General features: G+C 50.1%; 1 protein-coding gene across 1 annotated transcript; it reads right to left on the bottom strand.

Moving 5' to 3' along the window:
* Window positions 1-3,210: 3,210 nt before the first annotated feature.
* SIX3 (SIX homeobox 3) lies at window positions 3,211-9,517 on the bottom strand. The gene is made up of 2 exons (XM_034427659.3): window positions 8,132-9,517; window positions 3,211-4,923 (listed from the first exon to the last, which is right to left on the bottom strand). The coding sequence occupies exons 1-2, from the start codon at window positions 8,956-8,958 to the stop codon at window positions 4,731-4,733; spliced, it is 1,020 nt and encodes a 339-aa protein (XP_034283550.1). The 5' UTR covers window positions 8,959-9,517; the 3' UTR covers window positions 3,211-4,730.
* Between the last annotated feature and the right edge of the window lie 2,662 nt (window positions 9,518-12,179).

The following is a 12,179-nucleotide window of genomic DNA, read 5'->3' as shown; positions in this document are numbered from 1 at the left end:
GTGACCTCGAAGTGAATATTGTTAAAGGCCACACTTCGGAGCGCTTGCGAACTGGGTTGTTTAAACTCAATGGAAAGCACTTCTTATACACTTGAGCTGGGTTTTTGGTCTCTCTCGCATTACTTGGGAGTAAATCCTCTTCATTACAGTCTAGAACTGGGACAAACACGCCTGCCTTTTCCTCCGGATTCCGTGCGGTGCTTTTTCTCCGTTCAAGTGGGGAGAGGCTCGCCGAGAGGCCAAATGGCTGTTTTCCTTTACTATCGCCTCCCACCAATGTTCAAAGCCGACCGCTTGGACAGGGGCCGAGCGACCCTCCTGAGCCACAAGAGCAGATCCCTCTTTTTTTCCCATAGAGTGTCAGTATCAGGAAGTTGCATCCCTGGTTATGAGTTTGAGACCAATTGCCAGCCACTCAATCCCAGGCAACCCGAGAGAAGGAAAGGGTTTAAACAAATCAGGTTCTCGCAGGAACCGGCCTAAACCCATTTTACAACGAAGCAGGATTCAAAGGAGGGTATGTTGGTCGTGGTTTGTTCTCCGAGCTTGCTCGGAATACAAACTATCATCCACATCTACCACCCGAGCTACAAATATTTCTCACCATTTCTTAACTGGGGAGGGTATTTTTAAGGAGCTATGTAGGGAAAGGCCGCCTTTTATTTCTATCAGTGAGGGCTGAGGGGGGGGGGGAGTTTGATCTTTTTAAGTCATTAAGTCATCGAGAGAGTAAGTCCTTTCCTCCTGCAGAGTCTCATTGCTGCCGCGGCTCCGCCATTCCAGCTAAGTCATCTCAACTCTCCTGCATTTTCCTCTCTTTACTTTTGAAACCTCCAGCTTTATCTCTGCTACGCCCTAAATCCGGAAGCACAATCTCTCAACAAGCCCAGGAGGCAGGCAAAGTCAGCGGATTTCTCTCTCTCTCTCGCCTCTACTCCCGTTTTCTCGGTGAGGAGCCGTTATACCGGGGGGGAAAAAAAGAGGGGGGGGAAAGCAGTGGGAACGATTCAGATCAAGTCACAAGCTTCAAACTCCCACCTGGCGCTTCAAGGAAAAAGGGAAGATCTCGCGCGCCTGGGTGGTTTCTCCTGAAATCAGTGGGGCTTCAGCCCAAACAGACCCCAGCACCACCCACAGGTTTTGCTAGACGTAAATCCAGTGGGACTGACTCTCAAGCAAACTAGGGCTTTGTCCGGGCTAAGCAGCAACGTTCCCTCATTTTTCCTTAAAATATTACGTCTGCGCTACTCCCAATTCCGGTTCTGGTTAAGAACACCGGGCCTCCCAAATCAAAGATCTCTTCCCAATCTCTCCCTCCCGCCCCCCCTAACATCAGGCCACAAGAGGGAAATATTTCGGAAATCCCAAACGCGTTTTTCGAAATGGTCAAGAAACATTCCAGGCACGTTAGTTCCTTAATCCCAATCAACGTTTCAAAATTGTATTTTCAAGTAAAAACACGTTTAGAATTCACCTCTTCTTAATTCACGCTTGACTAACCAGCCCCGGGCCAAGCTGAAAGTTTTGAATGCGCCGAAGGTGACGCAGGACCCCTCTTCGTCCGGGCAAAGAAAGGGCCTTTTCAGCGCATTAAGCAGCTCCTGAGGACTGGGGGGAGGAGCCGTAAACTGATTAAGGAAGGAGTTCGTTAGTTTGCTTTTGGGAGGCTTGTATCGTTGCCGTGTTTGCTTTTAAAGCTGCAGACCGAGAAAAACAAAACAAAAAAGCCCACCCATCTTATTTGGAATTCCCCTAAGCAAAGCACAACACCACCGAAAAGCATAATTTGGACCGAGGGTAGGAAGGACTAGGGAAGGAAGGAAGGAAGGAAGGAAGGAAGGAAGGAAGGAAGGAAGGAAGGAAGGAAGGAAGGAAGGAAGGAAGGAAGGAAGGAAGGAAGGAAGAGGAATCTTATGGGAAAGCAGCAGTCTACACGATCTGGAGGAGCGAAGGAGAGGCTATATCTGAGGATACAGCCCGGTCCACTCTGAGGGCTTGAAAGGGCAGGGTGTGGTCTAAAGAGGGATCCAGACCCCCAATGCGTTACCATGCCTTCGAAGAGGGAGATCGCCATGGCAGTGATAGGGCCCTTCCTGCCCCCAATATGCTCAGCAGCCCCAATCTAGGTGCCTCTTCCTAACAAGGACATTACTTTAGAGCCCCATGCTGCAAAGGTTGACTTTGCAGCCATAACCTCCCCTTTTCCCCCAAGGCAGGCGAGGTAAGCGCCAGTACCACTTGAGGGACCACCACCACCACCCCCGACCTTCTTTGGAGGAATAGCCAGGCAAGGCCAATCACAAGGAGGATGCATCAGGAGATCCTCTTTGTCCAAGGATTGTAGCTTGCAAAAGACTTCCCAGGGCAGATGGCATTCCCCGGGATTGGGTAAAGTGCCGGAACACGCTTCCTTGTCCCACTTGTTGCTCTAAACTAGGCCCTTCTATCTGTTCCTAGCAATTTGAAGGGGTAAACTTGTCCCTGGAGGGAAAAGTGGCCAGGAGCACTCGGCAGAAGTTGGGAGTTTGAGGTCCGCCATTCGCCCCTAGGAGCTCAGAACAAGGTTTTGAGACCTCCCAGATCCACCCCTCCCTCATTTGGCCAGACCTAGCTAAACCTAACTGTCGCCCCAACTCCCCTGGCCCCAAAGTATGTTTTAAAAGCATATCCATATGTGCCAAGGGCTCACAAGTCATTTATATTGGAGGGTTTTTTTTCAAGCCGGATCCTTAATGAACTCTTATCCGGAAGTCAGTGAATGGAGTTCAGTTCCAGAGAACCGACTTTGAGTGCATAGAAACTTTTTGCAAACTACCCTCTCCCCCTCCCCCCCCAGACTTTGTGACCCGTAGGAATCCTACAGAGCCCTAGACTAGAGCAAACCTTTGGATTTGACAATTGGGGCTGCAACTCTTTCTGCTTCTCCTGGGAGTCAGCCTCATTTGGCCAATGGAGTTTATTGCTCTTACTTTTTAGTAGACCCATGTAAGGTTATGGGGCAAGGGGCCTGGTGGGCTGACCCCCAAATGATGCTATTCAAGTGGCTTCTGGAGCCGGGAGCCCTATCGCTGGTTAGGAACCTCTTGACTGAAACAAGCGGGCAGGAATATGTACCTTTTTAACATGAAGCCCAGTCTCTCTGTAGGAGGAGGAGAAAGAAGAGCAGGAGACATTTACCAGCAATACAGAAAACACACCAACATCACTAAATAGATAAGAAAAAAATGGAATACTGTATTTGATTTTTTTTTAAGAAAGTTTGTACATAGAGATAGACACGCAGTAAAGGAAACAAGTGGCATAAGCATCCTACGTGAATTTAAGAAGAGACCCCAACAGCTGCTATTTAAATACTCAAAATGCTTTTTGCATAAGAAAACTACAGTGGAACCCGAAGCCTCGTTTCTTCTATCACTGAGGTCCCTTTTGAAAACCTAGCCTGTCACCTCTTGACAGCTACGTTTGTGCAAGAAACCCAAGTCAGGGAAAATGTTGTTTCTTTTCTGTCTTTTTTTTTTTTTGAAGGAAAGAGAAAGGAGGGGGAAGGGCGAGGGCAAGACAGGGGACACAAGAAGAGAAGAGCAAGTATCATATACAAGTATTTTCTACACATATATTACAAACTGGGAAAAAATGACCTCATCATTAAGATATACATAATTCATATAAAATTTTGAAATAAAAATAAAAATCTGTTACAGTCATAACTATTCTTTTTCCACATTTATAACCAGTACCCACACAGGCAGTGACAGAAGTGTAGAAAAAAAGGTGCTTAGGAAGAAAATGATTGTCTGTTGAACAAAAAGAAGAACAATTTTAAAAATAAAATAATAATTAAAAAAAAAACCACGACGGAGGAGGAGGAGAGAGGAGGAAGAAGAAGGACAAACCAATTGCATCTACTTTAAACCATCACTTGGATTTGGGAAAAAAAAGATCAGCAGAGATAAAGGCTGATTAAAACCCAACAAAAAGTGATAAACATTGGTTATTTCCCTCTTCAAAGAGTTCCTTTAAATTTTTCTAAAAGCTTTTCTCTCTCTTTTTGTACAAATTTGATCCGTGTTTTCCTTTCCCGCACCCTAGTCTTTATTATTATTGTGTTCATTTAGTATAGAGAATATTATATTTTCCCCCAGATGCAAACTGAATCATTATCATGCAAAATGGGTGAAATGCAGTCCATGGGAAAGCACAAACATTAAAATAAAATTTATAAAAATTAAAAAGAAAAGCGCTCAAATGTGCTTTTGTCCTACAAAGAATACAAATGTCACCTTTCTTTCTTTCTTTCTTTCTTTCTTTCTTTCTTTCTTTCTTTCTTTCTTTCTTTCTTTCTTTTTTCTTTTCCCTTTTCCAGTAATAATATTCATAATAGCACAGTATTATCATAATTATTATTTCCCAGCTGCAGCATCAGAAATTCACAACGTTAATTTTGTTTTGTTCCTTTACGGAATGGATTGTTTGTTTTATTTCTTCTGTTTGTTAAGTAAGGTTTGGTTTTATTTATTTTTAAATTCGTTTAAGTATCTGTTTTTCTCTTTTTTCGGTTCTAAGGATTGTTCGGAGGTGCCTTTTTTTTTTCTCGGGGAGCTGGGGCAGTTCGTCGAGGGCGTTGGGTGCGCGCTTGCTCGGGATGGGACGGGGGGCTTACTTTGCCTTTTGCTAGTTTTTGTTTTAATTATTATTATTATTGTTTTCTTAGCTTTTGTTCCTTTCCATTATCATACATCACATTCTGAGTCGCTGGAGGTTACCGAGAGGATGGACGTCCCCGTCTCGGCTCTTTCTGTCAAACTGGAGACGCTGGTCGTGGGGCTGGCCGCCGTGGACGGAGACTCCGCCGAACTGTGAGTCGGACAGCCCGGTTCTGACAACGACCGCATGCCGCTCTGTCCGATCGCCTGGTGCTGGAGCCTACAGGAGGCGGGGAGACAAACCAACAGGACAAACCTTCGCTCAGAAGCAGAGCCATAGAGAAAGGGGCCGAGAGAGAGGAGGAGGAGGAGGCGTCCTTCAGGCTGGCTCCCGGGCCGCGCAAAGGCGCAGCGCATCTCGGAACCAGTGCAATCCCAAGGCAGAGAAGCTGGGATCCGAGGCCGGCCCAAGCCTTCTCTCCAGCCGCCGTTTCTCCCACCCACCCCCGCCCCACAAACAGGCACCTTAGCCCGAACCCTCGCCTCTGCTCTGCCTCTCTCCTCCGCCCCTCCTTCCCTTCCTTTTCCGGTCAGACTTCCTCCCTCTCCTCTGCGACCTTAGTTCGCAACAACCTGAGCCGCCGTCTGTCGGCCTTGCCACTTCGGTTTCGAGCCGGGGGTTGGTCTCTCCCGCTCCCCTTCCCCCCACGCCTGCCCTCTCCCTCTCCCAAAGGGTTCAGATCGGAGGAGAGAAGAAGAAGAAAAAAATGCAAGCCAAGATTCCCTCGCCATTGACTTCAACCTCTCCTCTGTGTGTAAAGTGGGAGTAGCGCGCGCGCACACACACACACACACATACAAACATACAAACATACATACATACACTCGCGGGGACAGGGAATTTGCATTGGCATCTCATTGACACGTCCCCAGGCACATCCCTCTGCCAGTCATTCCCCGCTAGGCTGGTTTATTTGGCGTCTGGGTCTCCGCCGCTCGGGCAGAAGGGGAGAGGCTGGGCCTGCTGCTTTTTGAGAACCTCGCTCCTTAAAGTTCCTGCTCTTCGCACGCAGCCTTTCCCCCAGCGGGGTTTCGAACCACGAACGAGAGACTCACAGAAGGACGGATGGTGGGTAGTAGGGGAGAAGCTCCCTCTCCCCCTCTCCCCCCCCCCAGGGGCTTCCCTGGAACGCCACCCAGAAGGAAAAACTGTAATGGGCGCAATGTAAACAAACAGCCAAACAAAGTGAGGGGCCTGGCTGTGGGGTGGGGGGGAGGAAGGGGAGTGAACATCTGCGGAGTGCTGGGCGCTTTCAGTCTCTACACACCCGGGAGAGAAGAAACTCCCGCCGCTCCTCCCGGTTTATTTTCGGAGAGGTTTTGAGAGGGACGGTTGAATTGCTTCCACCCGTGTTCGGAAGCCTCGCATCGCCAGACAAAGGAAACTCGGCTGCAGCTGCTTGGCCAAAGCCGGCGAGGAAGAGGGGGAGTCCGACTCATCAAAAACTATCCGGAAACTGGCAGAGGATTCTCGACTCGACCCCTTTACCCTCCGACTCGGGGCAAACTGCATTGGGCCCCTGAAGATTTGGGATGGGGAGTAGGTGGGATAGGGAATATGCATTGCACCCTTCCCGAGAGAGACCGCGAGGTTGTATCTAATTTATTAAAGTGGGAGATGACCGACAAATCAAACAATGAAAATAAAAACGTCCATGTTGAACCTTCAAATCCTTTTTAAGAAGGATCTGGGGATCTTTTTAATTCTTCTTTTCTCACCCGGCAGTCAACTGTTTTTTTAAAAAAATAGATCGCCTCGTCATTTCCAGTATATTTACTTCTGCGTTTATTACTGCTGCTGCTGTTTCTGTTATTGTTATTATTCGATTACTTTATTTTTTTTTTCCTCTTCCCCGTTACCTGTCTTTTACATTAATCTCGACCAGTCAACCCAAACATTTACAACTCTCATGTGGTGTGGGGTTAGATGCCTTCTCTCCCAGAGGTAACTGAAAAATAGTTTTACGGCAGTATTTCACTTTCCTTATTTCTCTGCCTCAGAATTTGGAACGAAGTTTAACAATATAAACAAAACACGGAATTAGAAAAAACCAACGTGTTTTTTTTTTTAAAGGAAGGATTTTCTCTCCCTACATTATTTCATGCAGTTTACACCTTTTTGAATGCCGTGTTAAAATAATTTAAGCCTCCTTAATCAATAACCAACCCAAAAAAAAAAAAAACCCTCCCAACTCTCGAATCATATATAATAAAATTCTAACATCCAAGTGTCTACAAAACCGCCCTATATATTTATTTACACACTCACAAACAAGCTGCAGACAAGCTATCTGGACCCAAAACAACCTGCCTATATGTGGGGAAGAAAAACAACTTTGAAAACTATTTTAGAGGCTTTCCTTTTTAATTGTATTTATTTTTTATTCTTATTCTTATTGGTGCACCCCTACTTTTCATCTCTGCTCCCTCTCGTGCTTGTTTTTGACGGCATTAATGAGAACAAAAGAAGAGCGACGGCCCTGTTTTTCCTTTCAGAAGCTCTCCCTCCGGGAAGGGGACGTCTTTCTGTGTCTACTCAGAAGTAAGAGGCTGAGGATCCGGAGAACTGGCTCCCAGAGCCCCACCGCAGCGCGGAAAACGGGCCCCGGCAAGGAGAGAAGGGGAAAAGTCCTAGACCCAGCTCAATAAAGGCAGGCGCTTTCCTGCTGCAGGCAGCTTGGAGGTAGCTGTTGTTTAGCTGTTTCTCGCAATGGCCGTTTGCCAAACCCCGCGACAAAAGAGAGAAATGCGCCTCCAACACGGGCAAGGAAAATCCAAATGAAATGCAAAGAGCGGCCTTTTCTTTTGTATCGCGCCAACTGAGCTTCCCTCCAGCCCTCGGCTTTGATAGGACTCTGCCGTCCCTAGTTAAAACTGATGGCGAGAATTACGCACCCACCGGTAGGCAAGAAGACACGCTCTCTCTCTCTCTCTCTCACACACACACACACATATCCAGAAGACGCGGGTCTATTTTTGGGGGGAGCAGTGGGATTGGAATTGAAAGCAGGGGGAGATCAGGCTGAGGGAAGACCCCCAAACTTTGGAATCTATTCCCAGTCGAAACCCCTTTGGGCCTAAACTGAACCTGGCCTTGGACCGCCAGCCCCGGCCGGTGAGAAAGCGGCCGAAGAAGATCTCCCGGTCAAGACGCCCAAAGAGCCTGGTTGCACAGCGCCGGTTTCGGACTTGAATAAGCAACCGGCCTTCTCCCCCGAGAGGTGGGGGGGAACGCTGGGATCTCTTCTGCGACCTCTCGGGAACTCGCCACTTTCCTTAAGGGCCGAAGGGAGGCTTTCCCGGGGGACCTTCTCCGGCCCGAAACAACGGGGGAGGAGGGGTGGGAGGGGTGTGCGCGAGGGTGTCGGGGTACGCGTTCTCCCTGCCCCCCTCCAGCCCCCCCAGAGAGCTCGGGCCGCCCCACTGACCTGTTCTTGGCGGCCGCCGCCCGGTCTCTCTGCCGCCGGTTCTTGAACCAGTTGCCGACCTGCGTGGGCGTCAGGCCGGTGGCCTGGGCCAGTTCCCTTTTCTTGCTGGGGTTGGGGTAGGGGTCCTGGAGGTACCATTCCCGCAGGAGGCTGCGAGTCCGTTCCTTGAAGCAGTGGGTCTTCTGCTCGCCGTCCCAGATGGTTCGCGGCAGGGGAAACTTCTTGCGGACGCGGTACTTGTCGACCGGCCCCAAGGGGCGTCCGCGCAGCTTCTCGGCTTCCTGGTAGTGCGCCTCCAGCCACATGGCCTGTAGCTTGCCGTGAGACTCCTTGGTGAACTTGTGGTTCTCCAGGATGTGGTAAAGGTCTCGGAAGTTGCCCGTGTGGAAGGCCACCACCGCTCGGGCCCGCAGGATGGACTCGTGCTTGTTGATGGCTTCGCATGCTCCGGGCGCTACCGGCAAGGACCACAAGAACCGGCCCAGCCTCTCGATGTCCCCCGTCTCCTCCAGCGTCTCGCAGACACTGGCCACTTGCTCCGGGGAGAAGTTGAGCGTAGGCAGCTGGAACATGGACGGCTCTTCCGGGGCTCCCCGCGAGGCGCCTCCTCCTCCTCCCCCGCCGCCGCCACCGCCACCGGCCGCTCCGGCGCTGCACCCGGTGGCGGCGCCGCCGCTGCCACCGCCGCCGCCTCCAGCTCCGGAGCTGCTGCTGCTGCTGCCGCCAGTGGCCAGAAGAAGCGAGCGGTGGTGGTGGTGCGGGTCGCTGGGGAAGTTTGGCAGAAAGAAATGGGTGGGATAAAGCTCTAAAGGGGATCGGAACACCATGGGACCCAGCCTGGCGGACGGGGGAGGGGCTCGAAAGACGGAGACCGGGCGAGGCAGAGGGGGAAGGAAGGAAGGAAGGAGAGGAGGACGCGAGGAAGGAATCGGGATCAAGGCGAAGAGAAAGGAAGGCAAGAGGCAGACGAAGGGAATGAAAAAGAGGAGGAAGAGGGGAGGGAAAGGGGGCTCACGCACCCCACGCGCATCCACACCCGCATAGAGACCCTCATCCGAACCCAGACATGCACACACACGTCTACTCACACTCCCCCCGCGCGCACACACACACACACACTCACTCCCACCCACCACCTTTCACACGCACGCAGGACACTCGCACACCCTCACCCACCTACAGACGGGCATCTGCGCGCCGGCTTGCTCGCTTAGACACCCACAGACCCACGCACTACACACGCACACGCACACACCTCCAGAGCTAGAGCGGCTGCCGCCGCCGCCGCGGCGAAAACAGATTCAGTGATTCGGCCGCGATCGCCCTAATGACAACAGCCTCATAATATCTCTCCTAAATCCACCGTGAGTGCAGCGCCGAAGCATTTTGTTTCGCTTTTCTATTGGCCTGGCGGGTGTCGTTTGGCGTCGCCATAGCAGCGCCCTGCCAATCACTGTCAGCCTTGCCAATCATCGGGGACTACGTAAGAGAAAGGGCTCTTACCGCTGCGCCCAAAGGCGGGGAGGAGGGGAGTCGGAAAGCAGAGGGAGGGACCGAGGAGGAGGAGGAGGAGGAGGAAGAGGAAGGCGAAGAGAGGAAAGCTTGGGCGCATTGGTGTGTTAATCTTGGCAAGTCCTAATCTGAGCACTTCCACTTCTCTCGAGGCGTCTCCCCCTTTCCACCGGCATGTCTCCCCCCCCCGCCGCCTCCCCCACTTCCCTAAATAAATAAGGCAATAAAATGTACAAGGGCAGGCGCTGCTACTTCTCTGAAATGAGATCCAGGATTAGGCTCCGAAGCTGACCGTGGCTTTTAAGGGAGCCCCTTCCCCTCTTTGGGAAGAGAGGGAAAAGGAAGGAAAGTTGGGGGGGGGGAGGAGAAGGAGACGATCGGGGCCAAGTGGGGATAAAAGGACTCCGAAGGGAAACGATTTACACATGATTTGCACGTAGTTGCCCTTCATTCTGCCTATCTGAGCACTAATAGCGCCGGGGAAGAAAAGCTAGATGAGATCATTAGGCCCATCCTCAGGCCGCTGACCCCGCCGGGAGCAACCCAAGCTGGGGTGGTGGGGGGGAGGTATGGGGGGGTGGGGTGGGGGTTGCGAGGCTCGAGAGCGAAGAGCGGGAGCTTCCTATCTTTTCTTCCCCTTCTTTGCTCCCCCTCCCCTCCGCTGGGATTTGCAGAGGTAACTTCCAAGAGAAACTTTATCCCAAGTCTGGGCTTTTGGGCTCTCGGAGCTGAAAGCGCTTCTCCCGGGCAAACCTGGCTTGGAAATGCCGGAGCAAAATCGGTGAGGAGGAAAGGCCCCGATTCCTGGGGGTCGAACCGGGCGGGATTCGTGGGCGAAGCCCCTTCCCTCCCTCCCTCCCTGTTCACGGGGCAGAACTTGACTGAAGGGCCAACCTGCCCCGATGGGCCTCCAGAAGCGCCGAGCCTCTGTACGGTTTGGGTCAGCTTCAATTTGGGAACAGCCGTATCTCTGAAGGGCAAGAAATACTCTTCGTGAAAAGCTAAGGGGCAGAGGGGGTGATTGCTGGATGGCGTCTTCGAAGTCTAGCTTTGATTTCCCTGCAGCTTATTTTGCATCCTTTTCTGGCTCTGCTCTCTCGCACTCCCTTCTTAGCTGTTTTGTAAACTCGCTGGATGTTGTCTAGGCATTTTATACCTGATCAACCGCGCATCCCAACTATTACTTTAGATTTCGAGTTCCCTTTAGTTCCCACTATCGTTTAAAAAAACAAAACAAAACAGAAGAGCAGTAAAATGCTTCCTAAAATATATATTTTTAATCTTCATATTTATCTGTGCATGTTGTATTTGCGTGTGTGACCGCGCGAATATATATATATATATATATATATATATATATATATATAGATGTAGATGTAGATGTAGATGTAGATGTAGATGTAGATGTAGATGATGTATATGTATATGTATATGTATATGTATATGTATATATATATATAGGTGAAACTAAATTGCTGAACTCTTGACATTCCCAACAGCTAAGCCGGCCTTCTGTGGTTGCCGTCCGCCTCCATTTATCCTTAGGTGCGTTGCTTTTAAGGCGATTTTAATCGGCATCTTGAGCTGGTAACTCCTTTGTTTCGTTTCGGCGGCGATGGAAGTGTGATTTACAGAGATTTGTACGGGTCATGGATGTCTTTCCATCCTTACTGTGTATATTTAGACAGGACTTTGGTTGGTGTTAAAAAGTGTATATTTTGAATGGGTTCACACACAGTAGCAAACAATAGGGACATTGTCCAGGCATGTAGAACGCGTATTGAAACGCAGCATCCAGACTTCTCCTAATCTGCCCTCAATAAAGCTGAAATAATTATCCTAAGCCGCCTTTCTAGAAGTAGAAAAAAAAAAATCATGAAGGAATTCAAAACTTGGAGAGAGAGAGAAAAAAAAACAACAACTTTGCTCTGCATTCCGATGCAGATCTAGAAGGGCGACAGGGAAGAGGAGAAGGGGGTGGTGAGACCGACCAGCAGTCCAAACTCCTTGCAGTCATCAATAGGGAAGGCAGAAGGGGGAGGGAAGAAGTGGGGACAGTTTTGTACAATTAAAATGGGGAAACCTCGCGTGACTTGGCCTATTTGAAAGATACATAATCATCATAATTATGAGGAGAGAGAGGGAGAGGGAGAGGGAGAGGGAGAGAGAGAGAATGGAGAAGGGGGAGGTGGGGGCCCTTAGCCGGAACCCAAACTGGCTGGGATCTTTTCACCGAGCAGCTTCTCTGAAATAAATGCCAAGTGGCAGATGAATAAGTCCAGTTGGAAGAGCTATTGGACTGGAAGATCCTGCTGACTGGATTAGGCGTCCATCACTCTTCCACCAACCTGTCAACAGGGGTTCATATTCCCAAGGAAAACAGCCCTTAAGTTTTACTGATGTACTTTAACACTTCTGTTCACAAACTAGTCGGGCGGCGGGTTGGGAAGAGGCGGGTGGCGCTTGAGATCTTCTCACCCAGCCCTCTTGCCCCTGTCCCGGGATCAGGTTTCCATTTAGCGCAGAACAGGGAGAT

This window comes from Pantherophis guttatus, chromosome 1 (assembly GCF_059756535.1).
Source record: "Pantherophis guttatus breed Tessera chromosome 1, ASM5975653v1, whole genome shotgun sequence".
NCBI classification, from domain to species: Eukaryota; Metazoa; Chordata; class Lepidosauria; order Squamata; family Colubridae; genus Pantherophis; species Pantherophis guttatus.
The sequence above is the reverse complement of the archived record's forward strand: the minus strand, read 5'-3'. Positions and strand labels throughout refer to the sequence as shown.